The sequence below is a fragment of the Sorex araneus genome, chromosome 6, assembly GCF_027595985.1.
Source record: "Sorex araneus isolate mSorAra2 chromosome 6, mSorAra2.pri, whole genome shotgun sequence".
Lineage (NCBI taxonomy): Eukaryota > Metazoa > Chordata > Mammalia > Eulipotyphla > Soricidae > Sorex > Sorex araneus.
Genome location: NC_073307.1, coordinates 28,880,366 through 28,908,305, shown reverse-complemented (window position 1 = coordinate 28,908,305; position 27,940 = coordinate 28,880,366). Strand labels below are relative to the sequence as shown.

At 37.4% G+C, this 27,940-nt stretch overlaps 1 protein-coding gene across 2 annotated transcripts in view; it reads right to left on the bottom strand.

Annotated features, from left to right (window-relative positions):
• Positions 1 to 476: 476 nt before the first annotated feature.
• FNIP1 (folliculin interacting protein 1) overlaps positions 477 to 27,940 on the bottom strand; it is a 112,488-nt gene continuing 85,024 nt past the window's right edge. For both annotated transcript variants that reach the window (XM_004609840.2, XM_004609841.2), the window contains 9 exons: positions 27,028 to 27,229; positions 23,530 to 23,615; positions 17,646 to 17,792; positions 16,504 to 16,673; positions 11,230 to 12,646; positions 10,326 to 10,494; positions 9,923 to 10,120; positions 3,614 to 3,729; positions 477 to 3,054 (listed from right to left, as the gene is read on the bottom strand). In XM_004609840.2, the coding sequence (XP_004609897.1) occupies positions 2,976 to 3,054; positions 3,614 to 3,729; positions 9,923 to 10,120; positions 10,326 to 10,494; positions 11,230 to 12,646; positions 16,504 to 16,673; positions 17,646 to 17,792; positions 23,530 to 23,615; positions 27,028 to 27,229 (2,584 nt within the window). In that variant the 3' untranslated portion in view covers positions 477 to 2,975. The remainder of the gene's footprint in view (positions 3,055 to 3,613; positions 3,730 to 9,922; positions 10,121 to 10,325; positions 10,495 to 11,229; positions 12,647 to 16,503; positions 16,674 to 17,645; positions 17,793 to 23,529; positions 23,616 to 27,027; positions 27,230 to 27,940) is intronic.

Sequence of the window (27,940 nt, the reverse complement as noted above, 5' to 3'; positions counted from 1 at the left end):
TGGCAAGCTTCTCAACCCCTGTACTATCTTTCCAGCCCCTTCTTTTAATTTTTCAGTTTATTTTCATAAAGTGTGTGTATGTGTGTGTGTGTGTGTGTGTGTGTGTGTGTAGGTATGTTTTTACAACCATGCTTTCATTTATAAGGGTATGTTAAGGGTATGTTAAATTCTTCCCACATGAGGGTATAAAGGGAAAACAAGATTACCTACCAACAATATCAGCCCAAAATTATAGAACTGTGGGAAATGCCATTAAGACAAATTGTTAACATTATTTTACTTGATTCTCAAAACAACCTCATAACATATTTTTTATTACATTACAAATACAGAAATTTAGCGTTAGAGACAGACATTATGAATGAGATTACATGCCCAGATGAGTAACATTTGGGGAAAAACAAGGTAGTTTGAGAGCAGATTCCATATTATTAATGATACCATGTAAACATATGAAAGAAAGACCAACATCACTATCAAATTAATGTACATGTTTATTGCACAAATTTCCCCTAGAACTGGGATGTTATTATAATACAGATGTACATTTGAGAAATGTATACAGAACACAGAAAAAGTATGTACATTTTACATGTCCCATCATCTAAATAACTTAGAGAACGCAAAACATTCTTGTAAGACATCTACCAGAGTAGGCATTGTGTAAAATCTTTTTAAAAAGTGATCAGCCCCAGTGTATGCCAACTGCAACAAAATGAAATCTGTACTACTATGTTTATTGCACTTAACATTTTCAAACTCAAAGTTAAGACATATTAATAAGGTGAGAAATATTTAAAACCAAACCAATTAGTTTATATACAAGAAAATACCAGTTTTAAATCCATAATGCAAAAGATCCCTTTTTAATTTCCTACTACAACAAACAGGTTTTAAAAAATATGTAGCATATATTTATCTGTACCTTAAGAAGTTGAAAAAATTTGTTTCAAAGAGGCCAAAATTTTTCACATTCATCATAATGACCACACTTTAAAGAAGTAGCAGCTCATTTCTTGGGCTTTGTGTAAGAAAAGTATGACAATAATAAAGGCTGAAGAAATTACAGGAGGTTTGGTATTACTGAAACTCAGGAATCCTATAAAGATGAATGATTCTATGAGAAACTATGGGTTATTTCCTTCAAACAAAGTTTGTAGGAGTCGGTCATTTACTGAAGATGATTTCCTAAATGACCATTTATTAGGAGTTACAACTTCAAACAGGGCTAATTTGATGATTACTTACCAAAAAAAATCCAGAAAAAGATATTGGAATCATTCTGAGCTACAATGAAAAATAATGTACAACGGCCTACTAAAAACTGTCCTATACTATAAATTCTGCCAAAGAGACTGATCTATAAAATTTCAAATGGAAAAAAATTTCAGGGCAGCAACTCATCCATGGGAGTGACTGGGACCAGCTGATAGGACAAAAGGGCCGATATGAATGCAGGCATATCAATTTCAGTTCCTTACATTCCATTAAAACAAACATTTCTTCTTTGTCTAGTTGGAGATTTCTTAGATACTTAATAAGCAAGGCAAAATGTTACCCAATGTTATAAATCCAAGGTCAAACACTTTACAAACCACAGAAATCTAAATTATTTAAATTTAAGTAGCATGAATAGATGTATTATGCAGTAAATATATTTAGTAACAGAACAAGTTGGCGGTTTTACTTATAAAGGTAATCAATTATAATGAAAATATTCCATGAAAGCAGAAACCAACTTCACTTCTAGCATTAAAAGTATCCTAAAGTGGCTAAATAACAAACTATAATGTAGTATTCAAGTAAACTGAGGTAGTAGAGCATATTGAAAACTGTATCTACCTATCTATTTACATTACTTACAAGAGTTTGGTTCCATATTAGCCTTTCTTACAGACAAAATTCTACAGTATATACAAAAACAAATTGAAAAGTGGTAATGTTTTGAAACAATCAGATTTTGGAAGAGATCGTCTATTGGAGAAAAAGAATAATTTTAAGAGTTAATGAGTTCTATCTGTGTAAAGTGAATAATGAAGCAGTGTAAGAAATATTCAGTTCCTATAGTTGTAGAAGAACTTGTACCGAAAACAGGGCCTCATTTACCTGAGCACTTTTAAACAAAATAGTATTTTTGCCAATACTTTGGTGCAATTTTTAACCCTAATATTTATTAAATTAGTGAATATGTAAATATTAGTATTTATAAGAATTGTATTTATAAATTAAACAAATGGTATAAAGTAGTATTTCATTCGAGGAATCTACAGCCCTTAGCCTTAAAAAAGAAATTGGTTTTCCTTATATCTTAGGGTGAGTGGAACAGAAATATCACCAGAAAGTAACATTTAACATTATATACAATTAAAACTAGTAACTTTTTTGTAAAAGGTACCGTTTACCATTTTGTATTCTACCTCTGCCGTTTAAAAATAGATACATCTGTACATTTAGGTGGGTAAGTTAACACGCATTTACACTCATTACTCTGTGTTTATTATAATAAACAGAATGTTTTAAATACTTTGAGAAATATCCAGAAATTAGCTATTTTTAACAGAAAAATGAAAAATCAGTTTTAAAGAACTCTATACCTAAAATAAAGAATAAAAACATAACTATTTCCACAAATTTAACCATAAGTCATTAGCTGCTATTAATCAGTGTGCCAACATATTGTAGATATCATATGCAATTCCTCAATATTTATTTTGTATCAATTTATCATTTACCTTTTGACATTGTCAAATGCTTTCCCCAAAAATTATGCTTTTCATTTTCACTTGGTGAAAATCTTCTCTCTCAAAAACTTAATCAAAAGGAAAACAACTATCCAATAATCACAAAATACACACTGCAATTCAGATTACCCAGGCTATGGATTCATTCAAATGGAAGACTAGTAGGGAAAATAATGTCTGCTTCCTTGGTTTTACCTATTCCACCAAAGTTCTTTTTAACAACACCTGGGCATATTAAAGGAGTATCTGAGCAACATAAGGAGAGTGTGTGCTTGCTACAGCAGCCAGAAGAGGAAGGTCACTCGATTCGATCCTGAAATAAAACAACAACAACTCATTTCAGGACATTAGTCCTATAGGCTACATGGATAACTGACTGCTACCTATAAAATCATAACTCAGCATCTGTGGCCCACAGAAAAGGGGTTACAGAATTTAAGGCAACTAAAGTTAGAAATTTTTCAGTAAGTATCGCTTCTCGGTTAAGATCAAGTGTAGAAATTTTTCAGTAAGTAAAAAGATACTTTCATGAAGTAAAGTTTATAAAATGCAGTGTTAGCAAAATTAACAAACCCTAATTGTGTTCAGCTTCAAATAGAAAATAACATTTAAGGGGCTATAGCAATAGCACAGCGGGTAGGCATTTGCCTTGCACGTGGCCAACCCGGGTTCGATTCCCAGTATCCCATATGGTTCCCCAAGCATCGCCAGGAGTAATTCCTGAGTGCATGAGCCAGGAATAACCCCTGTGCATCGCCAAGTGTGACCCAAAAAGAAACAAACAAAAAAAAAGGAGCAAGAAAATGACACTTAACCAGGGGAAAAAGCAATTTTAGGGAACATGCAAAAAGCAAAGTCAGAAATTAACCTACCCAAGAACCATTCCCAGCTCCTTGACGTGAACACGCATCTGCCCCCTTAGGTACTCAGACAGCATTTTGCTCTTGAAGTACAGCTCCTGTAACCGGTCTTCAAGATGCATTACACACTGCAGTTAGGGAGAAGCAAGAAAAGAAAATGATTTCCAACCAAAAGTGATGAAAAATTTAAAGCACCGTGTTCTGGGAAATTATATTTAGTCATTTCAACATGAAACTAAATTTTGGAGCACAGTTTTCATAGGGATGCAACAGCAATACTCAGGTTCTGGGGAGGAGAGCAAACAGGGCTGGCAATTGAACAGAGGCACTCACATATTCTAGGAACGAACTCTACTGCTTGTGTTATCTCCTGAGCAACTTGGGGCACAGGCTCAATGCTATTTGGCTCTAGGAGTCTAAATTTTTTTCTAGCTCATGCCAAAAATTAGATTCTATGAAATTTCTGGTTTTTTAAAAATGATAAATTACACATAACAAATTTACCACCTTAGGAGGGACAACAACCCAGGCAGGGTGCAGCCACCATTAGGACTCAAGCCACAAGGACACATTTCTCCTAATCCAGGTCACAGGCCCAGTGGGTGAGGTGTCTGGAGCCGTGGCTGCGTTAATCTCCCCCTCCATATCACATAAGAACATTAATTACCCTCTTATGTGAACTTTCACTAGGGCAGCCTGATCACCAAAAACAATTTGGCCAATCTCAATTAATATTAGCCCCTATCTCAATTAATATTACACCAAAACACAATAAAAACAGTAAGCATGAAAGTCAAAACCACACAGGTCACAATGGTAAAGCAACACAGAAACCCACCAGGCTTAGTGAGTGAAAAGCTAGCCCAGATGACCAAACCAGTAACAGTGAGCTATATAACCTCTCTGATAAAAATTCTGAAGGAAGTTATTAAAGATGCATAGGGACCTAAAAGAAACAATGGACCACATTGCCAATAAAATACAAGAAGATTTGAGAGCAGAAATAAGGAAAATGCAAACAACACTACAAACAGAAATGACAGATCTGGGGCTGGAGCTATAGCACAGCGAGTAGGACATTTGCCTTGCACATGGGCAGCCCAAGTTCGATTCCCAGCATCCCATGCGGTCCCCCAAGCACCACCAAGAGTAATTCCTGAGTGCATGAGCCAGGAGTAACCACTGTGCAACGCCAGGTGTAACCCAAAAAGCAAAATAAATAAATAAATAGAATTTAAAAAGAAAAATGACAGATCTGAAAAACCTGGTAGGTGAAATGAAAAACTCAGTGGAAGGCTTCAGCAGCAGAGTAATAGCTACTGAGGACAGAATCAGTGAGCTCCAAGATGAGGTGCAAAGAATCTCCAGAAAACAGCAGAAAATGGAAAAGAACTTCAAAATAAACTAACAGATGTGAAGAAAAATTGAATGAAGCCAAGAGGAATAACATAAAAATTATTGGAGTCCAGAAGAACAAGAAGAAAACCCTGATGAAGAAGAAACTGTCAAAGACATAATTGCTGAGACATTCCCAGAGCTGAAGAGCACATGCAAGCCAATTAAGGAGGCCCAAAGGGTAGCAGCTAAAAGAAGTCCAAAAAAAATACTTTAAGACACATCCCGATCAGAATGACAAAAACCATAGACAGAGATAAAATTCTGAAAGCAACAAGTTTAAAGAAAGAAATTGCTTATTAAATGAAGCATCCTTAAGATTATGGAGACTTATCTGATGAAACCTTCAGGGCCAAACACAGTGGTGGGATACAGTGAAAAAACTCAAATGAAATAAATGCCTCACCAAGAATACTTTACCTAGCTAGACTCATTCATGTCAGAAAGAACAACAACAAAGAACAGTTTTTCACAAACAACAACTCAGGAACTTCATAGAATCAAAATCATGATTACAAGAAAAACTGAACAGGCTACTTTAAGACGACAAGACCCTCAAATACACCAAACTTCGGCAGAAAGATGGGGCAAATCCCATAACAATAATCTCTCTCAATGTCATGGGCTAAATGCACCAATTAAAAGACACAGAGTAGCAGGATTGATCAGAAAATGGAACCTAAATGCAAGAAACATATCTGAACAGTCAGAGGAAACACAGACTCAAAGTCAAAGGCTGGAAAACAATTCTACAGGCAAACAACTCCCTAAAAAAAGCTGGGGTTGGAGGGGAAAGGTATTTCTCTCTCTCTCTCGCCTGTCCTTCCCGGGGATGGAGGGCGTGGGGACCCGCCATATTATGACGACCACAGATGGGGTTTACAAGCTTGCAATGATCCAATATCCGGAAGAAATCTCCCTGGACTTAGTTGTTAAAGTACAGAAATCCAAAACTGCTCGGCCTCGGTAGCCACCGCGCGCGACCTCATTTCCCTTCACAACAGGTCTGACTCTAGTGGGGTGCTCCTAACAATAATGGTGAGGATTGTGCTGAAATATTGAATGTAACCAAAGTAAATAGAAAGTAAAATGAAATTTATCAGTTACAAGGGGGGGTAAGGGGGTGGGCGGGATGGGAGGCGTACTGTGGGTTTTTTTTTTTCTGGTGTGGGATATGGGCACTGGTGAAGGGATGGTTGTTTCAGCATTGTATGACTAAGACTTAAGCCTGAAAGCATTGTAATTTTCCACATGGTGATTCAATAAAATGAAATTAAAAAAAAAAAAAAAGCTGGGGTGACCATACTGGTACCAGACCACATTGATTACAGACTGAAGAAAGTCACTAGAGACAGTTACAGTCATTTCTTAATGATCAAGAGATCTGTACATCAGGAAGAACTCATATTCCTTCATGTATATGCCCCTAATGAGGACCAGCAAAATACTTAAAACAACTACTCATAGACTTAAAGAAAGACATTGATAGCAACACAATACTAGTTCAACACAACTTGATAACCTCTTCAGAGATCAACCTGACTCAAACTCAGCAAGGACATACTTTATCTGAGGGAAGAAATGGAAGAAAGGGGTTTAGCAGATACATATAGGACACTTCATACCAAAAAAGCTGAATACACATTCTTCTCAAGTGTGCATGGGACATTCTCCAAGAGAGATCACTTTCTGGGCAACAAAACATACCTCCATAAAATTAAGAAGACAGAGATTGTATCAGATACACTGAAAATAGAAGTGAATCACATACACACAAACAGAAAATCAAATCAAAAACCTGGAAATTAAACAGCTCACTACCGAACAACCAGTGGCTTAGAAAGGAAATCAAATAGGAAATGAAGAGTTCTGGAAACAAATGAGAATGAAGACACAAATTATAAGAACTTATGGAACACAGCAGAAATTGTGTTAAGAGGAAAGTTTATAAATCTACAAGCATTCCTCAGGAAGGAAGAATAAGTCCACATTGTAATCTAACCTCACAACTTTTAATTTTTTTTTTAGTTTTTGATTTTTCCTGTTTTTTGCTTGTTTTAGGACTACACCTGGTGAAGCTTAGAGTCACTTCTGGCTCTGAACTCAGAAATCACACCCAATGATGCTTGGGGAACCAGAAATTGAACCCAGGTTGGTCACATGCAAGCAAGTGCCTTGTCTGCTGACCTATCTCTCCAGCCCCTGAAGATATTATAATTTTAGCAATTAAGTTTTTGTTTATTTACGTTTGGGGCTGGAGAGAAAGTATAGCAGGTAGGGCAACTGCTTCACATGAGGCCAACCTGGGTCCCTCAAGCCCCATCAAGGGGAAATCCCTGAGCAAAGAGCCAGAAGCACGCCACAGGCACAGCAGTTGTGATCTCCCTACCTCCCTTCCAATGTTTTGGGCTATTTCAGTTGTTTTTTGTTTGGGGAACACATTCAACTAAGTGCTCAGGTTCACTCCTGGCTGCATTCAGGGATCAGTCCTGGCAGGCTAAGGGGACCACATGGGGTGCTGGGGATTGAACCCAGAAGGGCAATGTCCAAAACAAATGCTCAACTTGCTGTACTACTGCCCCAGTGCCAAAGTTTTGTTTTACTTTTAAACTGATGTGAGTTTTTATTATAGGAACCAACCCTGGTGATGTTTGACCAGGCAGTGCTCTGGACTCACCAGGACTATATTCAAGTGCTGAGGGGTTCCTGTTGTTCCAGGAATAGATCTCAAACCAGGGGTCTGACACATGCTAACCCAGCCAGAGTTTAACTTTTCAGTTCATTTTTACATATATAAGATAAGGTTTCAATTTCATTCTTTTTTGTATTTGTCTTGTTTGTTTCTATTAAGGCTTCATCCTGCTATACCCAGGGTTAAATTCCTGGTTCTGTGGTCAGGAATCACTTCTGGATTTGCCTGTCGGGATTGAACCCAGGCCAGTCATATGCAAAATACTTGCTATACTCTCTGGCCCCTCAACTTCCTTCTTTTATATATGGATATATAATTTTCTGACCATAATTTGTTGAAAAGACTCCTTTCCCTATAGCCCAAAAACAAACAAAAAGAGTAACTGATTATTTGAGGGTTTATTTCCAGACTATAGTATTCTATTGATCAATATTTTTTCCTAATGACTGACACTATTTAAATTATTTTCACTTTGAAGTTTATTTCTTCAAATCTTCCTGTATTTTTCCAGGATTGATTTGCCTCTCTAGGGTCCTTTATGATAACATTCAGATTTTAGGATGAATTTATTTTTTCAAAAACCAAAACCAAAACAAACAAAAGTAATTTGATTGGAGAGATAGTAAAGTGCATAAGGTGCTTGCTTACCCTGCACACAGCTAACCTGGGTTCAATTCCTAACATCCATACTGTACCCTAAACCACTAGAAGTGATCCCTGAGCACAGAGCCAGGAATAAGCCCTGAGTACTGCTGGGTGTGACTCCAAAACAAAACAAGAATGTACTGCCTTTGTTTTTGAGCCATACCTGGCAGTATTTAGAGCTTATTCCTGGCTCTGAGCTAAGGGATCATTCCTGGCAGGACTTGGGGTGGGTGGGGGAGTTCACATGTAGTACTGGGGATTGAACCCAAGTCATCACATGCAAGGCAAATGCCCTAATCACTGTAATATCACACCAGCCCAGAATGGGAATTTTTGATAGGAGTTACACTGTCATCTTAATAATACTCTCTAAGAATTAATGAATACAGGATCTAATTTTATTATTATTTCCCTTAAGTTCTTTCAACAATGTTTTACAGTTTTCAATGTACAAGCCACCTTCTTAAATTTATCCTGTATTTTTATTTCTCTTCACTAACAACTCTTCTACATGTTCCAGTACAATATTGAACAGAAAATTAATATCTATCTCTCATATGAAGGTAAAAGTTTCACTGTCCATCACATTATATACTGCAAGACAAAAAACTGTCAGATGGTGTTTATCATACTGATGTATGGAGATCTTAACTATGCATTAATATAGTGCTCCTAACAATAAAATGAGAGAGCCTTAAAAATTGGAAATGATATATTCATTATGAAGGAAGCAGTATTATTAAGAGGATCACTAAAGTCCTGACCTATCAATGAGTGTCTGTACAAAGTTTAAGGACACTGCAAACCTTACCTCACATTAATCATAGACTGAATTTGAGCTGCTAAAATAATAGACAGTAAAGACATATACTCATCCTCTTCAGTCTTAAGTTAGCACGAACTGCTTTAATAATGTACTACAGATTCAGTGGCTTAAACAGAGAATTATTTTCTCACGGAAGCTCAAATCACCGTGAGAGAAATATTATGAGAACTTTTAGTGCCTTACAGACAGATTGCTGCCAGTTCCTGTGTCCTCCTGAGGTACAACCTCTAGTTTCATCTTATTAGAGGGCCACTAATTGAGAAACACCCTACTTAACTGCATCCCAAAGGCTCATCTCCAAACACCATCACATTAAGGTACTGAATTTTAGGGAAATATACTGTATACATTCACAAGTGCTCATCACTGAGTTATTATAATATCAAACATTGCAAATGTTCAAGTGTGAATGGATTATTTTTCTAATTTAAGTTCACTATGATTCATTGCTAGTATATAAAGATAGTCTTAGCCAATGACTAGTTATTCAGTTAAGTTTTGGGAGAGTCAGAACTTAAGTGTAAACTTTCAACTATGCATGGAGTTTGGTGGATAGTCAGTGCCCCTTGTACAAGGTCAACTATATTTCACTTTTTACTGTAAAAATGTTCTTTGAAAATATTCAAAGTATCAAAAACATTCAACTCATAATATCTTAAGAAAATAATGATGACGTTAAAACAGAATTTAATATAAGCATATACTAAATAGATTAGATTTGCCTTTTGGACTACTCAAAGATTCAAGTCCTACACATACTTACAAAATTTGGAGATAAATTGTGTTTATAAAGCTGAAGAGTGGAATGAAGCAGATTGGAAACAAGACTGGAAACTAATACTTCCTTTCCCAACTTATTATCTGTCACGCGTCTCTGGCTACTGGCCACCTGAACAGTCCATTTATCCATATCGGCTATAATACAGACAGCTTCTGCTATTGGTTCATCCAATACTGGATGCTAAAAAAGAAAACAAATTCACTTATATTTATAATAAGCAAACAAAGTTTCCAAAGATAACGCTGATGGAATGAGGCAATAAAAAGACACTAAGAGAAACAGAATAAAGTGATAATAAAATTCTAACAGGGTAAAAGAGTATTTTTACAGTAAAGAGTAATATAATTTATTCTAAAATAACTCAAGCATAGTTAAGATCACTCACCTGCACAGCATGAGACAAATCTGATACCAGACACTGACGGAGCCTCTCATCACTTCCAACTCCTTGAAGAACAAAGTCAGGAACATAAGATGAGCAGTAGCCACCCAACAAGGACCTCCCAAAGTTAGCGATGTTGGGCTGAATAGCACTCACTTCAATTAATTTTGACCTGGAAGAGGTTCCAAAGAAGTCATGTCTAATTAATAATAAACATACTTTATTAATAAAAAATAAGCTGGACTCACTTAATTCATACTTTCAGTACCATCATTTTCTAAAAAGTAAAGTCATTCTTAAGTTAAAAAAAAACAAACTAGCTTAAGGACACAAATAGGCAATAAAATAGACCTTTTGATCCAAAATAGAGGTTCTACTGAGATGAGCACAACACTCTGATGAGAGACTTGATTATGTTTAAAATATTTTAAATAAAATCAAATTAAAAAAATCAACATCCAAAACAAAGCAAATACCTCATAAATTCTAAACATTTTGTTAGATTTCTCAAGTATAAATCTCTCTCTAGTATATTTCACCAGAAAGACATTTCCTATTTTACTCTTAGGCTTTGGCAAATTTATTTCTAAACACCATATCCTTCCTTCTCTCCCCAGTTACCAGGCTCAGAATAGATCCTCTTAAAAGCCTAACTGGCTGCTAAATGTCTTAAAAATTATCTAAGTAGTAATGAATCTTCTAAATATCAACAAAACTTTTCTCTAATGCTTTCATAAAACATTTCTGCAATGCCCAAGGGATTAGCTTTAGTCATTTTGATAAGTATAAGCAAATAAAATACTTCTATATTCATTTTTTTTAAATCACCTACTACTAACCTTCAGGAATCAGTCAAACAAGAAGAATATTCATAGAGGACCTATTATAAATTAAATGTCCTACTTACCCAGGAAAAGGTATCTCATCCTCTTCTGCCCAATCCTCTTGCTCTCCTCCGTAATAATTGCTTACTTGTCGGTTCATATCATGGCCTGTATCTTCACTTTCACTATCTCCTAGGGCACTATCTGAACTTTCATTTCTTGGAATGTCCCAGTCAGTTCCAACATTTTTTTTCTCTGAACTCTCTTTATCCCCATGGGGGACAAGAATAGAGAGAGTATCTCTTTGGTCCTGCTGAGGAAAGCAGGCTTTACATGAGTCTTGATGAACTGTTTCTACACATTTACAAAATTCACTGTTTTGTTTGTTATTTTTTATACATGGTCTTTTCGAAAACTCTAAAATACAGCAATGTTCTTTATTGTCAGCATTTGTTTTAACTGGAATATCATCAATAGTCCTGGTTTCAATTGAATCATCATTAAAATATTCATCAAATAAACTCATGCTTTCTGGGTCTGAATGATTCCAACAGGAAAGTTCACAGGACTCTCCAGAAACCACGTTTGATATAACAGACTCTCCAGATTGGTCCTTGGTTGTTTGTTGAGTTTCTTGAAGCTGATCAGTAGCCCCTCTTTCTTCCTTCAGTGGTTTGGTGTGATGTCTGGAAATCTGATCCACCACTGCCTGACTACGGAGTTCAGTATCTGAGTCAGGAGACATGGAATCCCCAATCAAGAAAGTAACCTTTGTCTGGGCTGCCTCACAAGAAAATGCAGCAGTGACAAGCTTATCTGGAGGCTTTTTTTCCACAACCATTCCTGTGGGTCTTAACACTTTGCCTGTGTGATTATCTCTATCCAGAAACTCTTCACTCTGCCATGTTTCTTTTGCTGTCTCTGTGTCTGACTTTGACAATGCATATTTGTCAACTGGAGCAGATCCTGTACAAACAACTGTTTCTAACTTGGTGTCAATGCAAGTTCTTAATTTATTTCTGTACTGTTTAATATCAGCACCATTTTCTTCTTGGCAGTCAGAAGGAGAAATTGTTCGGCGCTCATCTGAAATTCCTAGCATTTCCTTAGTGCCATTTTGAGTGTCTTCTCTCTCATGCTGTGAAACATTCTCTGTATTTTGCCCAAGGAGTGGATGACTACAATATTTACAGTTACAATTAGGAGTCCTTGTTTCTTCTGATTCTTTAAAAAGCAAACTACTTTTATTTCTATGCATTGTAATAAGCACATATTCAGATTCTTCTATTTCACCTTTCTCTAATGTGGTGGTAATAACTGTGCCTGGCATAACGATGGCCTCATCTTCTCCATTTTCTAAAAGATGTGTTTCTTGAAGTTCAGAGCATCTTATAAAGTAAGTAAGAAAATACAGCAGCCTCTGGACCATGTCTTGCCGTTTGCCGACTACGACAGTCCTTGCTAAACGTACAGGAGAGCCAATAGCGCCATACAAGTCCCCTGCAATGGAAAATTCAGATAATGAACATAAACTTTCCTCATCAGGCTACTTCAATGACCAGAAACCTATGTTTATTGTATGGAGGCTACTTAGGTTTCACTTTTAGTTCTTTAATAGGCAGTGAATATTCAGGAGAGCAGAATTTGATAAATGTTCTGAACTAAATGACAAGATGGAGAGGTTTCCTAGCTTCCTCAAGAAGCTTCTATGGTTCTGAAATCTCAAAGACCCAGTTCTGAGAAAAGCATTTTCCAAGAATATTCTCTTTGCCAGATCCCAGAAAAAAGCAGAACACTTCATCTTAAGTAGGAAGATACCTCCTTAAGTATTATGTCCAGAAGGATTGAACCCATCGCAAAGAAGAAAAATTGTACAATATCTGCTAGGGGGCAAGGAGAGGAACACAGTAATAGGTGTAATGGAGAAGTGTTGGAAGAATCACAGTAACACTTAACTGTCTTTGATTTTAATCTTATTCTCGAACTATTATCTTACTGTTGCTGCCCTGCCCAGGATTCCACACTAGCTCCAATTATTCTGGAGCTTACTAGTTCCCTAACTACTTCTAGAGCAAAGATAGGGACAATCTTAGATCAGCCCATAGGCTATATAAGGCCCATGAAATTCTGTAGTCTAGCCGGGTATATGACAGGAAGATATGTATGCTTCTGGAAAGCTGCCTGTGACCCATCTGCCTATACAGTATGGTCGCTGAAATGATGTTATTAATATCCAAATGGCCTTTGGCAGAAAAAAGGTTGCTCACCCTTTGACCTAAGGAATGGGTAATTACAATAGATCAAAAAGAGCAGGGGCTGGAGCAATAGTACAGCAGGTAGGGCATTTGCCTTGCACAAGGCTGACCTGGGTTCAATCAACCCATATCGTCCACCAAGAAGTGCCAGGAGTAATTCCGAGTACAGAGTCAGGAGTAACCACTGAGCATCGCCTGGTGTGACCCAAAAAGCCAAAAGAAAAGAAAAAAAAAAAGCAGAAAAAATGAGACCCATTCTAAGTAGAAAACAAATAACAGCATATTTGTCATATGGTTCATTTTTACTACTGAATTCATATTAGACATGACCATTAAAAGGGTGGAAGACATTTGATCCAGCTATACCACCTCTGGGAATGTATCTTGGGGGCCCAAAAACATCATCTGTATTCCTATGTTCATTGCAGCACTATTCACCATAGCCAGAATCTGGAAACAAGCTGAGTGCTCACAAATGAATGGATAAAGAAATCATAGCGCATCTATACAATGGAATAGTATGCAGCTGTTAGGAAAAATTCACTTACCTATAAGTGAATGGACATGGAGAATAAATATCATGCTAAGTGAAATGAGTCAGAAGAAGAAGAACCACTACAGAATGACTGCACTCATTTGTGGTATATATGTGTGTGTACAGTGTGTGTACATGTGTATGTGTGTGTGATCACTGTCACTGTCATCCCGTTGTTCATCGATTTACTCTAGTGGGCACCAGTAACATCTCCATTCGTCCCAGCCCTGAGATTTTAGCAGCCTCTCCTTACCCATTTTTCGCAATGACTGGAGGTTCTTTTTAGAGTCAGGGGAATGAAACCTATTATTGTTACTCTATTTGGCATATCAAATACACCACGGGGAGCTTGCCAGGCTCTGCCATGCGGGCAGGATACTCTAGGTAGCTTGCCGGGCTCTCCAAGAAGCATATATCTATATCTATATCTATATGTGTGTATATATGTGTGTGTGTATATTTCTCTTTATGATGTAAAAAAAAAAAAAAAAGCTGAGTGTGAGCCTACTGGGATTGTGCCATTCTGAAGCCTTTTCTGAGAAGAATATGCTCCTGGGTGACACTGGGGCCAGTTTTCCCTTTACTCTCTGTTCTTGTAATAGTTTGGTTAGTCACATTTCTCAGCCAGGAGCTTAGGATCATTGTTTATTTTGTAGTTTCTGTATTTTAAAAAGAAAAAAAATCCTTGCCCTGAAAGAGCTTACAGCTGAGGCAGACTTCAGAGGTATGTGGGGGCAAAGCTGCAAAATGTATCCCAAATGGAATAAAATCAGAGACAGCTTTCTGAAAAGTGAAATATGGAAAGAGCCTCAAGATGACTGGCAGTTGACTCTAGGAGGAACAGGTAAATCATCCAGCCTCTGGATCAGAAACTATAAGTATGCCTGAGAGAGGATTCTGCTTCTACTGACTCCTTCAACTCCCTGAATATTTTTAATGAACAAGGAGAATTTCATAAAGGAGACAAATCTATATCCTTCACCAATTTGTAATTATATGTAGGTTAAAAAAGGTTGAACATGAAACATCGGCAGATACTCACCAATGTGTTATATAAAGACTAATATCTACGGTCCAGGAAAACGGGTAAGGAGGACTGGTCAATGGTTGGAATCAACCACAAGGGCACGTAGGGTAGAGGATGGGTAAGATAGAGAAGAGAACAGTATGACAATAATAGCTGGAAATGATCATATAGGACAAGAACTGAGTAGAAAAAGGGATATTCTTGATAACTTTTCAGAATCTGTATTGCAAACCACAATGTCCTAAAGGAAGAGAGAAAGAGAGAGAGAGAGAGAGAGGAGAGAGAAAGAAATAGAGAGAGATAGAGACAAAGAGAGACCCAAAAGAGAAACAGACAGGCAGGCTAGGAGGTGGGAAGTGATGGGACAGAAATTGGAAACTGGGACATTGGTGCTGGGAAACATACACTGGTGGAAGGATGGATATTGGAACCTGTATGACTGAAACCTAATTATGAACAGCTTTCTAAGGGTCTATCTCACAGTGATACAACAATTTTTTTTTATTTTTTTCAATTTTTTTTAGTGACTCATCGTGAGGTACAGTTACAGACTTAGAAACTTTTGTGCTTACGTTTCAGTCATATAATGATCGAGTACCCATCCCTCAACCAGTGCCCATTCTCCACCACCAAAGTTCCCAGTATCCCTCCCATCCATCACCCCCATCACCCCCCCAACCTGTGGCAGGGCATTCCCTTTTACTCTCTCTCCTTTGGGGTGTTGTGGTTTGCAATACAGGTATTAAGTGGCCGTCATCTCAGTCTATAGTCTACTTTCAGCACTCATCTCCCATCCCGAGCGGGCCCTCCAAGCATCCTTTACTTGCTAGTCCCTTCTCTATCTGGGCTGCCTTTTCCCCCAGAATGTGAGGCCAGCTTCCAAGCTGTGGAGCAATCCTCCTGGTCCTTATCTCTACTATCCTTAGGTGTTAGTCTCCCATTCTGTTACTTTATATTCCACAAGTGAGTGCAATCCTTCTACATCTGTCCTTCTCTTTCTGACTCATTTCACTAAGCATGATACTCTCCATGTTGATCCACTTACATGCAAATTTCATGACTTCATCTTTTCTAACAGCTGTATAGTATTCCATTATGTAGACGTTACCAAAGTTTCTTTAACCAGTCATCTGTTCTCAGAAATCTTAGCAACTAGCTCTCATTTAATTATATTTATTCTATCACAGGTAGCTTTGTGAATTCATTCTTCCTAGACAAGATACGTAATAAAATAAAATCTGAAGATCTTGATGTTAGTAATAAACCAAACATCATCCTGCACCTCTTGCTCCAATAGCTTTCTCTAAGAAATATTATTGGGCATAAGACAGGGAGAAGACAATTTAGCAAACACGATGGCAAAAAGACTTCAGAATAAAAAAAAGTGGAAACACTAAAGTGCATAAAACATTATCACAGAAGTGCTTTAGAATGAACAAAAAAGTAAAAGAGCAATTAAAATTTGTTTCTGCTATAAAATAACTGTAATTAGGCAATAGTTATATGCAACACATAATGTAAGGTTTTTCAAGTTACATACCCAGTTGTGCCCAAAGTGGGTTATAAGGATGAGTCTTTGCCAACATGTCCACACTCTGAGAGGAATGTTTTTCTAAAAATATTTTTATAGGTGGTTGTCCATTAGGCATGACGGTTGGAACCCAGGCAAGATGATTGGTCAGAACGGCAGTAATGAGTGCTGGCAAAAATCTGAAAACAAAACATATTCTATTCGAATCAAATCTATGATTATAAAACCCAAAGTAAAAGTACAACAAAAAGCAAAAAAGTACAGTCACTCCTAGGCACTTACAGCAGAAAGAATCAAGAGAAAGGGAAAGAACAGGCATAGACATTAAATCTTTTAGTTGAAGAATAGTTAAGAAAATCTAAGAGAGATTCCAAAGGAGCTATTTTGATAATCAGAAATATGCTATTTCATTTGAAAACTATGGATTTCCTTTAAGTGTTTCATATGCAGAGTTTATTAATTAGCTTGCAGGTTTATATATTCCAATGCTTAATGGAAAAAAGAAGAAAAGCAAGTATTAAGTATATTTTGCCTACTATCAGAGAGAACAAAAACATTCAAATTAATTTCATATGGTTTCTAAGAATTTAATAGAAAGCAACAGTATTTTGGGAGCCAGATCAAGAATATAGTGCGTAAGGTGCTTGCCTTGCAAGTGGCAGACCCAATTTGGATCCCCAGTACTCAGTATGGTCTCCCCAAGCCTACCAGGAATGATCCCTGAATACCGGAGCAGGAGTAACCCCCTGAGCACCACCAAGTATGGCCCAAGACCAAAATGGGGGAAAAAAGACAACATTTTTAGATATCAAATTAAAATATGTAATTGAAACCCTGAAACTTCATTCAGCTTACCTTTCTACAAAATGAAACCATGTTACAATTCTTAAAAACTGGTCTTAGAGAACACTGTAAAATGTCAAGAATTTTAATTTAACACAAGAAGATATTTCTACTACTTTTTATTCAATGGCGGCTTTCTTCCATTACCTTTTGCTTATCTTTGAGAATTGTTTTGATTAGCCTAATATAACCAATACTAAAGACGATGGCTAAAATTCATTCTTATAATGAAGATTAATTACAATCTTGATATCTAGTCATAGCAAAAAAACACTAAGATAATTTAGACAGATAAAAGTAAATCATACTGATTTTTAGAAGCATTTTCCATTAGAAAAGTAAACTCCTTCATGAAACGATGACAAAGCTGGTTCTTTTCTGGAGTCCCTGACATCATTGTAAGCCAGACAGGCTCTCCAATTCGTGGCATGGTGTAAAGATTACATATTGTTGTTCTATAAAGAGAAAAAAACATGGAATTTACAGTTTCCGGATGACATGAGCCTCATACACTTAGATTACCATTCCTGTTCCTTCTTCATCACCAGCATAGTAGTTTGTAAAATAAACTTTAGCACACAAGGTCAAAACATTTCTGTAACATTAGCTCAGATCCCAATGACAATATACCCTTGGATCAATTTTTTCAAGCTTCAGTCTTCTTTAAGTAAAATGAAAACATAACCACATAATTTCAAAAGCCACCACTAGGGGCAACCTGGGGCAGCCCCAGAGTATCACCACAGTGGTCTGGGTAATCCCTAGCACTGCAGGACCCTTGCAGTACAGCATCTACAGGTTCTCTCACAGAATCAATAGTCCAGCTGGCCAAGAATCACAATGAGGGTTGGGCCTCTGAGTGCTGCTTAGAAGGCCTCCTATCACATTACACAAACCCACACATTTTTATAAATATACTGTAAAAAATCTACAAAGCACAGCAAAATATTCTAAGTGGCATAATAGTTCATCCATGTGTCCATTCAATAGTTTATCAGCATTATTTTGTTGCTTATGTTGAAACTCTAAGAAAAGTACTGAGGGGCAGGAGTGACAGTACAACAGGTAGGGCATTTGCTTCATGAACATCAACCCAGGTTCAAACCCCAGCATCCCATACAGTCTCCCAAGTACAACCAGGAGTAATTCCTGAGCACAGAGCCAGGAGTAACCCCTGAGTATCACTGGGTATGCCTGTCCCCCATCCCGCCAAAAAAAAAAGAGTGTTGAAAGACAGGACTCTCTATGTGCATAATATTTTTTTATGACTCAACCTTCTGACATTCTTCCTTGAATAAACACAGGGGATGGCTATTCCACAACTATGAAAGTGCTTTTCTGGCTATTTCTTCTACAATAAACAGTAGCTACTCTAGTGACTTTCATGTCTCCTGAAGGTTTCAAAGGATACCATTTAGATAGTGCTTTTCTTTCACATTAATATCTATATATGCAACAGTGCAATATATATATATGGCCTATATAATGACAGGCAAATTTGCAAAGTCCTACATACTCACTAAACTAGGGATAGGAAAGCATCAAATCAAATTGGCTTTACGTGATGGAACTGACACATACATTTCTCATCTGCTTCCTGTAGCATGTCACTCTGTACTTTATGGCTTGCCAATAATATAATAAATATCCAAATGGCCCTCAGCAGAAAAATGGTGCCTATATTTCTAAGACTAAGCACTTTCTGAAAGAAAATGGTGTCCCATATTCTATAACAATGTTATCTAATAGAACATCTGGCATGATGGGAATGATTCTTATCTGTATTGTCCACTATGGTAGCCATAAGTCATACAGGGTTTTAGTCAATGCCTTAACAGATTTTTTAAAATTAATTTAAATAATCACAAGTAAGTAGCAGCTACTAGTACAGTTCTAAGAAATTTTAAAATCTCAACAAATTCATACAGCTACCTGAGCATAATTCAATAACTAGAAATTCAAAAACAGGAAAAGCAGGCCAGAGAGATAGTACAGCACTGAAGAAAGAGGAAGCTCTGGGTTTAGTTATATAGTAACTAACGTAAGTGGGAGACTAATTCAGGACCCTTAAATTTCTAGTGATTGCTACACCATATTTTACAAAATAACTACAGAGCATGTATGCAGCAACTGATTAGCTGAGAAAAACACTGTCTCCCAGACACTTCCTGGTATCTTATTCTTTCACAGCATATATATAGATACACAATAAATCTCATGCAATGAAATTTTTGTGGGTGGAGTGGTGCTTAGAGTGAGTCTAGAGGTTAAGACATCAAAAATAAACACTAAGCACTGCTGCATGCCGGGGGATTGGTGATTAAGGGAGAAAATCTTTTTAAAAATCCTCAGGGTAATAATTAAAAAACTAATAAAGACTACCCTAAAGTGGAGATCTCTAGTCAGAAATCTAATCACACACAGGGCTCTCAAACTATATTTTGGTGCCTCACTCTAAATTACAACCAAACATACCTCCAAGGAGAAAGGTAAGGAAACACACACACACACACACACACACACACACACACACACACACACACACAAACACACACAAATATAGTAACATACACAAAATTATTACAGAGAAAAAAAATACTCTGAGAAAGAGAAAAACATGAAAGAAAATAATAGAAAGCCGATCAATAGAAGGTTATTTAACAAAAAGAACTCACGAGAAAAAAAGAGGAAAATTATAAAAGGAAAGTGAAAAACAATTGAAAGATGAGGTAGTATTAAAGATACACTGAGATATAATAATAATTAAAATAATATAATAAAAAACTGGAGAACAAGTATAAACTCAAAGCAGAAAATACATATGCTCTAAAGCTAACAAATCAAGAAACATCTATTGGGGCCAGAGCAACAGTATAGTGGATAGGGTGCTTCTTTGCACATAACAGTTTGTACAAACAAACAGTTTGATTCCTGGCACCCCATATGGTCCGAGAAGAGTGATCCTTACACAGAGAGTTAGAAATAAGCCCTGAACACAGCTGGGTGTGGCTCCAAAACAAAGAAAGAAGAAACAGTGTGTTAAGTACACTGCTTAATAAAATATAGGTAAAATAACAAGAAAGAGTTAAGAAAGACCGTCTTGGGAAATAAGAATGGGAATTGGGAGAGAAATGCCACGTTGATTTCCCACTCATCATTAAACCTTTCATATTTTTCTTTTGTTCCTCCCTTTCTTGTGAGAAGGCCCAGACCCGAAGGTGCTTGGGGCTTACTCCCAGCATGGCACTCAGGGGTTGTTCCCAGTAATATTCAGGAGACTATACTGTACCAAGGACTGAACCCAGGGCTGCATACACACAAAGCATGTGCTTCAGCCTTTTGAGTTCTTTTCCCAGTGCCCTATTCACAAATTAGTTGATTTTACCTTATTTTATTTAGAATTTGGAAGCCATACCCAGCAGAGCTCAGGGCCTACTCCCGGCTCTGTGTTCAGGGGTCAAGTGCTCAAGGAACTATATGTAATGCAAAAAAAAAAAAAACAAACAAACCAGAGCCAGCTGCATGCAAGAGTCTTAGCTAGTAAGATCTCCCTGACTGCATACTTATTAATTTGAACAGTGAATATACTTTTGATAAAAGAGTCACAACAAATGGACAAATAAATGCATTTTTCATGCGCCTGCCTCGGGGTGGGGAATGATGGGAAGGAAGCTGGGGACACTGGTGCTGAGAAATGTACACTGTTAGAGGGATGGGTATTGGAATACTGTATGGCTGAAATCCAATCATGAACAGCTTTGTAATGATCTATCTCACAGTGATTCAATTAAAAAGTTTAAAAATTCATTTTTCATAAATTTCTTCAGTATATTAATGCCTACAAGATTCTATGTCATGGGCCAGAGTCAAATCACTAACTTTAGTATAGGGGTCTACTGAGGACATTAGCTTTAGTGTTATGATGTTTAAGAATGCATACCATGATGTAAATGTATCAGGTGACAAAATAATTTGTCATAAACAAATAGTGCTTTCATAGCACTTAATGAGTATATCCTACCAACATATTTTAAATCCTCTAACGCTTTATGTTTCCTGGTCTGTTTTAAGAGAACAAAAACTATTTTTTAGGAAAGTAAAGACTTTCTTTTATTAGACAGGAATTGTGGACATGATTTAGTCAGCTTTGATATATGTGATGTCTAAGTGAAGACGCAAAGATCTCAACTCTGTCAGGCAACAGTACTAACTAAACACACCTCCCACTTCTCAAGGTTTCAGGGCTTCCATATACAAATGAATCATTTCCTTCCTCTTTTCAACTACCCCAAATTCATTAATCATCTGTTCTCAAAAACATACTTTAAAAACATCCATTGCTAATTTTAATAATAACTTAATTTTAAGTGTGATAGATTCTCATTACTTAGAGTAATTTTCTATAAAGTCAGTTCAAACACTGAATTAGTGAATAGTAAGTAACTGCTCCTATGGGAAATACAAGGTTAGGTTCCTGTAAGCCCTTGGTCACATTTTCATCATCCCATCAATTACATAATCTTGCTTTATGTGGGTTTCTGTTTAAAGAAACCTTGTTTAATATGCTATTCACTCATTAACACTAAATTCACAGCCATCATCACTATGACTCATGCCTGAACGAAGCTAACTTAATATGTATTATTTCTAAAAAGCAAACACATCACAACCATCTACACTTATAAATAGTAGACAGCATTTAAGCACAATGCTCAGTGCCATTTTTAATAATACAAACACATGAAAATTTAAGAAGAAATATTAAATAGATGGCAAAAGAAGTACTTATTTACAAACTGAGAGCTGAGACAAGGCAAAGCACTGACTTAATCAGCCTTATCTGAGGATGTGTGTAAGGCCACTAAAACTTTGCATTCCTAGGGTAGTAAGAGAGCTAGGCGTTTGGTAGAAATGCATCTGGACTGAGCATTAAACTAAGGCACCGGGTGTGGAAAGGTGTTTGTCCCTTCTGCCTTCCGTCCCCAGCAGCGTGGTGGCCACCATCTTTTCAGAGCCTATTGGACAGCCAGCTATGAGACTGCAATAACATGACACACAGGGCCTCACAGGATGGGGGGTGGAACTGGCCCCACTTCCCGCCCCAACAAGGCCCTGTGTTGCAGCCCACAAATGGCTCCTGGCTCCTGAATGGCCATGATCCCAGAGGCACACAAACCAACCTCAGAACCCAGCGGCTTTTGGCAGAAATCCCTCCAGACTTATTACTAAAATATCAGAAATTCAAAATCATCATATGCTCTTCAGAATCAGCAATAGAAAACAAATTATCTAATGATGACTTTTTGAAGGTCTGATTGGTGGGGAAAATTCCAAATATTAATGGTGGGTCTTTTGTTGAAATACTGAATGTGATCAAAATAGAGAGAGAGTAAAATGGAAGTCATCTGCCACATAGGCAGGGGAAGGGGTGGGATCGGGAGTATACTGGGGTTCATGGTGGTGGAAAATGTGCATTGGTGAAGGGATGGGTTTTTGATCATTGTATGACTGATACTTAAACTGGAAAGGTTTGTAACTGTTCTCACAGTGATTCAATAAAAAAAGAAAGAGAGCCAGCGTTAGAACAAAGATCTGTCTACCAGATACTAAGTCTCTGTTCATGCCCTATCTGCTTAGATTTCCAATGAAAATGATGAAAGACCAAGAGGATGAAGCAAAACAAGACTGAATCTTTTGGGGTTAGCCACGTATCAGCCACTGGGTATGATCCCAACATAAGTTCAAATACAGTATGTTCCTTGCCATAATCAAGAGTACAATTATAAGAGTTGTAACAACCACTGGTGTGCCACAATCTATACCCATCTATGTATTCCATCTTCCAAAACTATTTCATTATCATCAGTGATTAAATAGCATTTAACCAGATCCTATAACTGGAAAACTATAAAAAGATAAAGCACATTTCTGATGGAGCAATGGTTACTTCTGGTCAGACTGCTTATCTAATGGTTCAAAACTAACATTTTAATACTGTAAGCTCCCAAAACGAGTCTGAACACAAGCATATTTGGTATTTCATAACATAATATCCAAGGTCTAAAATATAATAGCCTTACCTGAATAAAAAGGAATTTTTTAAATTAAAATTTATTAGAGCATGTTAAAGAAATATTCATTTGCACAAGTGAAATAACTATATTATGAAAAGCTGAAGGTGAAGATATGTACCTGAATTCATTTAGGGCATCAACTATTCGATTATATGCTAAACTCCTCTGACTGGCATCAGCTGATCTTCGGCTCATTTTCATAGCCTTGAAAGCAATAAAATAGTTAATTCTTATAATAATCATTGGGAAATATGAAAATGTTTCCACAACACTACCACTCTATACAGAAATATGTACATTTTAAAAAACACAAATATTTACAGTGGCTGCCTTTTATATGCTTTCAGTCATTAAGGACAATAACAAAATTCAAAATTTTATTTAAATACCTTATTGTTACTGTCAAACCATAGAAAACCATAAAAAAAAAAACTGATGTTGGGCCTAGAGCGTAATACAGCAAGTAGGGCATTTGCCTTGTACGCAGAGGACCTGGGTTCGATCCCCAGCATCCCAGATGGTCCCCCAAGCACCGCCAGGTGTGAACCAAAAAGCCAAAAAGCCAAAAAAACAAAAACAAAATAAACAAACAAAAAACCTAATGGTAGATTTCAGAGAAGGAGTAATACTATATGCACTTTGTGGGGGGGGGGAAGAAAGGAAGAAGGGTTAACTCAAGTAAATTGGGGAACCTCTGCTATAGGGAGACAAAAATAAGGGAGACTCAGAAAAAGAAATATTTAAAAGAATTCTGTGTACTGCTTATAAGTAACTAAAATTGATTTAAAAATTTAGGGGGCCAGGGGCTGGAGCAATAGCACAGCGGGTAGGGCGTTTGCCTTGCACGCGGCCAACACGGGTTCGATTCCCAGCATTCCATATGGTCCCCTGAGCACCGCCAGGAGTGATTCCTGAGTGCAGAGCCAGGAGTGACCCCTGTGCATCGCCAGGTGTGACCCAAAAAGAAAAAAAAAAATTTAGGGGGCCAGAGAGTTAATAAAGAGTTTGCATGCCCTGCACATGGCTAAGCCAGGTTCGATTCCCAGAACCACATATGATCCTAACCAGGAGTGCTCACTCAGCACAGAGCTAGGAGTAAGCCCTGAGCAGTGCCAGGTGTAGTCCAAAACAAAACACAAATTAAAATACATTATTTACAATAACTTTAGACTATTTCAATATCATGAATTACATCCATGTATATCCACAGAGTGAAAATTAAACTAAGTTTTTGCTGACAGAATTCCAATTTATAAAGAAGCTAATAATCTTTGGACGAGCAACATTTTTTATTTTATCAGCAACTTTTTAAAATTTTTCTCTTTTTGGGGCCACACCATGTGGTACTCCAGGTGCTAGGATCATCTCCATTGCTGTGCAGAACAAGTGGACTACAAGCACAGCTTGATGGCTGCCTCTGAGGGCTGATAGGATGTGAACATGTATGTTTTTCATGTGCTTGCAATAGACTTTACTAGACCTGACCCACAACAGGAAATTCCCTGACTGCAAGTGACCAAGGTGAGCTGTGCAGAGGTGAAAGCATTCTTCTCAAGTCAACCTACCTTGTCCCCCTACTTTACGACCCACCAGTAGCACTTATGTTCTACAGTGTGTATTTAGTAATTTTCAGATTCTATATACATTTATCCTATATATTATCAGTAGCACTTAATGGCACTTATTATAAAAATTGTCACTCCCAGTTTTTATAATACCTGGCATAGCTAGTTGTGGCCTTGGCAGTTCCCAGCAACAAAGAGCCCAAGTAATGTTGCATAAGCAGGCGAAACACCAAGCCTTTGGCCTTACACTGCTGGGCTAAGTATTCCCTGTAATGACAACCCCACCTCCAATTCCTGAGTAGTTCTGGGGAGCACCCCAACCAAAACAAAAAGTACTCTATTTTCCTACTTGAGTTGACCAGTCCTCTGTCTCTTTTCTACTGCTTCTTCTTAACTAATCTCCAATTTTGAACTACTAAAATGCTACAAAATATAGATCAAGGGCCTCTTCTCCTTCTCTCTCTCCCTCAAGCAGTTTATGGCTCTATATTACATACTGGCAACTATCTATCCTGGCACTTCAAAACTCTAGACTCATATCAACACAGATCTTCAGGAAGTACCTCTAACTCCCTTCCTTCTACCACCAAAAATGTTCCTTCTGGGGTCTTTCCCATTTTAGTACTGGCAACTCCACGTTCTTATTGTTTAAGTGAAAAATCTTTAACCAATCTAAATTGTTCTCTTTCTTTTATATCCCAATTCAGTTCATCAGCTACTCTCAATTTCCTTTTCTTTCTTTCTCCTTTTTAAAAAAAAAAAATGTAGGAGTGCTACTATTTATTCAGCTAACAGAAGCGGACATGAACTCCACATTACTTTAAAAAATATCTCTCTCAGCTATATTTTCAAAGAATCAACCACTTTTTTTTTCAATTCCGTCTCTAAATTGGCTTGAGTATCTGCTATCTCAAGTCTGAACTACTGCAATCTTCTAACTAGTGTCACACAATTCTTTTGCTGTATTGTGGCCCCACCCAGCTGTGCTCAGGTCTTATTCCTGGTTCTGCTAAGGAATCACTGCTGGCAGTTTGGGGGACCATTTGTAGTGCTTGGGATTGAACCTGAGTTGGCTGCATGCAAGTCAAGCACCCTACCTGCTGTACTATCTCTCCAGCCCCAATATTCATCTTTGCCTCTGGAAATCTATTCTCTACCAGGAGTAGGAGTGATCCTGATAAAATAATAGTCATTCTTACACTCAAAATCCTCTAATGGTTTCCCATCTTTCTTTTTGTGGGAGAACAGAACAGGGTAATTTAGTTCACATCTGGCAGTGTTCAAAAGCTACTCCTGGCTCTGGACTCAAAGATCACTTCCAGAGTTGCTCGGGAACCATATGGAGAGGTATCAGTCAAGTAAAAGACAAATGCCTTAAACCTTGTACTACCTCTTTGGCTCTTCCATCTTTCTGAAGAGTAAATAAAAAGGGTTCAAGAGATAGCTCAATGGACTGAGGACATGCACTGCAAATGCATCTATGACACTGGCTGGTTCCCTAAGCCCTACTAGGAGCAGATGCTGAATACAGAACCAGGAATAGACCTGAGTGCTACGGGGTGTGACCCAAACAACCAAAAAAAAATCTGTCAAAGAAATAATTCAATGGAATGAGTACAGTGCACATGGGAGTCTCAGTTCAATCTCTGGCACCTCATGTGGTCCACAAGCATTTCTCAGTACAGCTTCCAAGAATCCTTTCACCCAGCATTCCATATAATCTTTTCCTTGTTTTATTATTCTTCATAGCAGGTATTATGACCTAAACTTAACATTAATTTAATACTTACTTAAACATTCATTTGTTCATTTGCTGAGTCATGTGGTGCTGCTTTTTTTCTTATCTTCAGTTGATGTAATAGTGCCTACCAAATTTTAGGTACTCAAATATTTGTCTGGTGTGCATGTTGGAGCCCAGCATCACATGGTACCAGAGCATCTTACCAAAACTCCCCAAATTTTTCCTACCAATCAATAAACACTAAGATGATAACAAGAATAAGATTTCAAAAAAATTAAATATAAATAAACCACAACATGATCATGCTTACCTGTTCTATTGCACTCTTTAATTTGTTCATGTGACTTTCAAAAAGAGGAAAGTGTGAAAAAAAGAATTCATTAAATTTGTTATTTTCTTCTTCATCTTTGGATAGTGAAAAGATTACCCCAATAGCAATCTTCTTTTTCCTCACGATTCCTGGATTTGGGCCACAGTTTTCATCTGACAGATTAAAACTTTCTTCTATTGACCTTAAAAATAAATATTTCAATTAAAAAATGTAATAAAAGTAATGTCATTAAAGTTACAATCTACTCAAAACTGTGCAACTGTGCCCTTAGGTCAGTCAGGATCCCAGAAAAGTGTGCCAGACAGCCACACTAGGCCTAGGCCTACAAAGGCCCAACTCCAGTTCCAAGAACTCCCAAGCTGAAACCAAGCCATTTAACCTACTTGGTTAGCATTCACTTCATCATATCTCCCAGAGAGGATACGATGACATTCTTACTCTAGTCACCTATACACACAACACATAAAAGTCATCTCTGGGGAGTAAAAGGTATCACCTCATACCACAGAGACTGAAACTCATCAAAAAAAAAACAACCACCAGTGTTAGCGAAGATGTGAAGAAAAAAAATGGGACCCTCATTCACTGCTGGTGGGAATGTCAACTGGCCCAGTCTTTTTGAAAACAATATGGATGTCTGCTTCCATATGACTCGGTTAATTATACTGCTGGAAACATACCTTAAGGGCCCAAAAGCACAATACAGAAAAGATACCTACCCGAACTCCTAAGTTCACTGCATTACTATATACAACAGCTGAAATATGGAAACAACCCAAATGCCCATGAACAAATGACTAGATAAAGAAACTATGGTATGGCAGAATCTCCTGACGCTGCATCAGGCTGTCTTCACCAGGGCATCTCGAAGTGGGGCAGGTTGAGTTTCCCT